At 31.3% G+C, this 5,160-nt stretch overlaps 1 protein-coding gene across 1 annotated transcript; it reads left to right on the top strand.

Moving 5' to 3' along the window:
* Positions 1-792: 792 nt before the first annotated feature.
* LOC111717534 (uncharacterized) lies at positions 793-1,511 on the top strand (the record flags this gene model as incomplete). Its single annotated transcript, XM_023493030.1, is given in 1 exon segment — positions 793-1,511. A coding segment is annotated over 1 exon segment (719 nt), but the record flags the coding sequence as incomplete, so codon positions are not given.
* Positions 1,512-5,160: the final 3,649 nt, after the last annotated feature.

Below are 5,160 nucleotides of genomic sequence, written 5' to 3'. Positions count from 1 at the left end.
ATAAGAACAATCTGATAACAATAGCAGATATTAATATCATTCAAGGTAATAAGCATTAAAATAAAGGTATGCATTACAGAGGACGCAGGTTTTAAACCGGGCAAAATTGTTAAGATAAAGGTTTAAGAAACTCCTCCATTGTCCAGATCAAATTTTATTGTATTAATCTATTTCCAACATTTCATTAAGCTTGACGAATTATACCAATTCAATTCTTTTCTAAAATTATAACTGTCAGAAATCCTGTATTTAAACAAAAATAAAATGCTAGATTTTTTAAAATTTGTACATGTCACTATAAAAAGCAAGCATCACTGTACTTTTTTTATTTGCACAAGATTAAACTGAAACTCAGGTTTTCAGTTTGATGCAAGAACTCAGTTCTTTTCCCAAATACTTAGTTACACATTTTATTTCTTCATCTCAACCTCTGAAAATGGATTTTTCACAATCTGTAATTTTTATGTTAGAATTAGATTCATAAAATGTTGCTAATGTATATAAGGGTAAAATCTAAGTTTTTGCTGAGATATATTGTTGATGTAAAATATGATATTTTTGATAGAGGAAAACAATATCGATAATAAATGTGGATATTTTATCAAATTCCTATAAAATTAAATAATTTTAAATTAAATGTAAAATATTATTTGATTTCGGAGTTTGAAATCTCAAAAATTTTCATTCTGTGGTTTTGGTCATTATTATTTCAGGTTAAAAATATTTGGCTCAATTTTTATTTTGTTAAAGAATGTAATACTTGATAGAATGTTTAATAGGTTTTCTTTTTAGAATTGGAAATCTCTGATCTTAGTCCTCCTGGTTGTGGTCCAGTGATCAAATACTTGGTGGAGAAACACGAGGAACTAGAAACTGTCAGTATAGAGTTGTGGGGTGAGAGGAGTAGAGAGGATGAGGAGGATATCGTATTGACTATATTCTCCAATCTTAATCTAAGATCTATTATTATTCGTAGAGTCTCATTTATAGAGTCTTCAGGAGATTTATTCAGTTGTCTCCTTAGCACTCTTCCTGACTTAGAGAAGCTGGTACTAACTAGTTGGTGTTCTTTATCAAATCAAGGACTTCTTGAGATATTGAAGAGATCCAGGAGTAATCTCAGAGAATTAGATTTATCTTATTCTAACATTACGGGGGTTGGAGTAGAGGAAGGAGTAAACTCTCTTCCAAACCTAGAGATACTGAAGCTGTTTTGGTGTGATAATCTGACAGATGGAGGACTGAAGGAGATTTTAAGATTGTCTGGCAATAAACTGAGAGTACTAGACGTATCCTTTACTTCTATAACAGGGCAGGGATTCAAGGGAGTAGTATCTTTCCCTATGCTGGAGATACTGAACCTGATATCGTGTAGAGAACTGAATGATTCAGGTCTCCTGGAGATACTGAGTATCTCAGATATCAGATTGAAGACTGTGAATGTATCCCTGTGCTGGAATTTATCTACTGAAGTTACTGAATATCCTTCTGTTCAATTCAAATATTATTAAAATATCCTTCCGTTCAATACTAATTGAAGACTGTGCATGTAGGCATGACCAATATATCTACTGCAGTTAAAAGCTTTCTCTCTACTAAATATCCTTCTGTTCAATTCAAATAACTTTAATCATCTCATCTCATACAGATAATAAGGAACTGAAGTGGACACCATACTACACAGAATACCCTTTAGTATTTATCTACCTAGAAACTATAAAAGTTCATTTCTTTATTTCTAGATTAAATGTGTCTTCAGACGGATATTAAAGAAAGGTTTTTTATCTAAAAGGTTATCTTGTGGAAACCATTTTAACTTGTTTTTCAATATGTAAATTAATCATTCTTGAATAGATGTTTTTTCAACAGAAGTGTAATGTATTTTTTTTCCTAGAATAATAAAGGTTTTATGCTAACTGGTATAGTTGAATTGTTGTTTCTTCAACAATTGCGTATTTTAGTTTTTTCGTATTTATTCAATCCTTTCATGTATGTTCTTTTGTAACCCTTGTATCTCTAACTAAATACCATAGTTCTTCAGAATTTGTATATTTATTGATTTTCCATTTTTGAGTTTGTTGGGTTTGTTTATTTTCTTCTTTTTTAATAAAAATTGTGATATTCCTAATAAACACATAAACAACAGATTTTATTTATTTTTACGTCTTGGAGGATTTGTTTTAATGTGTAACTTATCATTATTTTTTATTTTTCGTTTTATCTATAATCAAACTTTTTACATAAAAAAGGTAAAGTATTATTCCAAAAATCTTGCTGTAAATCTGAACCTGTTTAGTATATTCTAATAAATCAACGGATACGTAGGATAAGGATGGGACGGGAGGAACAAGAGAACAAGAGATATCTTGAAATTCATTTACCATTCAGCAGGTCTGATCATAGCCCGGAGATATTTTGTTGGCATTATCTGAATCTGGAGATATTCAGCAATTCTAACCGGAAACTGGAGATATTTAGGAGTTCTAATCTGAACCTGGAGATATTCAGCAGTTCTAATCTGAACCTGGAGCTTTTCTGCAGTTTTAATCTGAACCTTAAGACATATAACAGGTCTAATCTAAACCCAAAGATATTCCGCATTTCAAATCTGACCATGAAGATACTCAGTATATGTAATGTAAACCTGGAGATATTTAGTAGTTCTAATCTGAACCTTGTAATATTCAGCAGATCTAATTTTAACCTGGGATATTCAGTAGTTCTTACCTAACCTGGAGATATTCATTAGTTTTAATATAGACGCGGAGATTTAAATGCTGAGAAGAGTATTCAGTAGTTCCAACCTGAACCTGGAGATGAGATATTCTGTTTTTCAAATCTGTACCTGGAAATATTCAGCAGGTTTNAACCTGGAGATATTCAGAAGTTCTAATATGAACCTGGAGATATTTAGCAGGTCTAATCTGAACCTGGAGATTTAAATGCTGAGAAGAGGATAAAAAAAGTTCAGTTGTGGTTTAGCTTGTTCTTATCCATCCCCACTCTTTATAAACCTGAGCTGAAAACTTTAGAATGAGATATCCTTAATCCTGATCGTTTAAAATGAGTATCTAATGTACACACTTTTGATTTTATTCTGAATCCTCTTTTTTGGATATCCCTACAGTATAAAAAATTATGTTTGATAACAATTACAGATACAATGCTATATTGATTGAACTAATATCAGATTGAATTAAAGTCAGCTGTTCAAAAGCCGGCTTTTAGAGCATTAAAGCAAATATTGGTTGAATTTTATACTTCTTTCTTGGATATCGAATGTATATTAGAATAATCTCGGGTTTAGTAAAAACAGAAGTTTAAAAATTAATCTTGATGTCCATCATTCTAAAGTTTTCAGCTCTGGTCTATCCATCCTTACACTTTAAAACCCGGTTCTATCCATCCTTTCTCTTTTAAAAATCTGGTTCTGATCCACCCTTACTCTTATTAAACCTGTTTCTTTTCCATCCTTACTCTTTTTAAACCTGGTTCTTATCCATCCTTACTCTTATTAAACCTGGTTCTTATCCATCCTTACTCTTCTTAAACCTGGTTCTTATCCATCCTTACTCTTTATAAACCTGGTTCTTATCTATCCTTACTCTTTTTAAACCTGGTTCTTATCTATCCTTACTCTTTTTAAACCTGGTTCTTATCTATCCTTACTCTTATTAAACCTGGTTCTTATCTCTCCTTACTCTTTTTAAACCTGGTTCTTATCCATTCTTACTCTTTTAAATTTGGTTCTTATCCATCCTTACTCTTTTTAAATCTGGTTCTTATCCATCCTTACTCTTTTTAAAAGTTGGTTCTTATCCATCCTTGCTCGTTTTAAACCTGGTTTTTATCCATCCTTACTCTTTGTAAACCTGGTTTTTATCCATCCATACTCTTTTTAAACCTGGTTCTTATCCATCCTTACTCTTTTAAACCTTTTTTTTTATCCATCCTTACTCTTTTAAACCTGTTTCTTATCCATCCTCACTCTTTTAAACCTGGTTCTTATCCATCCATACTCTTTTTAAACCTGGTTCTTATCCATCCTTACTCTTTATATAATCTGTTTCTTATATATCCTTACTCTTTTTAAACCTAGTTCTTTTCCATCCTTACTCTTTTTAAACCTAGTTCATATCCATTCTTACTCTTTATAAACCTAGTTCTTCTCTATCTTTACTCTTTTTAAATCTGGTTCTTATCCATCCTTACTCTTTTTAAACCTGTTTCTTATTCATCATTACTCTTTTTAAATATGGTTCTTATCCAACCTTACTCTTTTTAAACCTGGTTCTTATCCATCCTTACTCTTTTTAAACCTGTTTCTTATCCATCCTTACTCTTTTTAAACCTGGTTCATGTCTATCCTTACTCTTTTTAAACCTGTTTCTCATCCATCCTTACTCTTTTTAAACCTGGTTCTTATCCATCCATACTCTTTTTAAACCTGGTTCTTATCCATTCTTACTCTTTTTAAACCTGGTTCTTATCCATCCTTACTCTTTTTAAACCTGGTTCTTATCCATCCTTACTCTTTTTAAACCTGGTTCTTATCCATCCTTACTCTTTTTAAACCTGGTTCATATCCATCCTTACTCTTTTAAACCTGGTTCTTATCCATCCTTACTCTTTTTAAACCTGGTTCTTATCCATCCTTACTCTTTTTAAATATGGTTCTTATCCATCCTTACTCTTTTTAAATATGGTTCTTAAAACAATTAAAAACAATATAAAAGCTTTTAGAAAATATAATTCTGTTTATCGCACTACATAACAAAAGGAGCCAATTTAGTAAATTTAGTGTTGGCAAAATTTAGAATTCTAGAATTTTAGAAACAGTGATTAAACTTAAACCTAAAAACAGTTCAGAAAAGGAAAAAAGGGATACATACAGATTTGAAATAGTCCAAGTGTATATTTTTATGAGACTTAAGAGGTATAGGTTAAGGCAGTGGCGCAACTAGCACTTTTGTCAAGGGGGGGGGGCAAAATTTTAATTTTCAAGGCTGTAGAAAATGTTTTAAAAGATTTGAAGTCGAAAAAACGGAATTTTTTCAGTTGTTTCATGTGTATGGCTCAGTGTTCAATGCAAATATCCGACATATAGCTTGTTCCTGTGTATTTAAAAAATGTATAAGCTTCCCACATCTGTAAAATGAA

This window comes from Eurytemora carolleeae, unplaced genomic scaffold (genome assembly GCF_000591075.1).
Source record: "Eurytemora carolleeae unplaced genomic scaffold, Eaff_2.0 scaffold2729, whole genome shotgun sequence".
NCBI lineage: Eukaryota > Metazoa > Arthropoda > Copepoda > Calanoida > Temoridae > Eurytemora > Eurytemora carolleeae.
The sequence above is the reverse complement of the archived record's forward strand: the minus strand, read 5'-3'. Positions and strand labels throughout refer to the sequence as shown.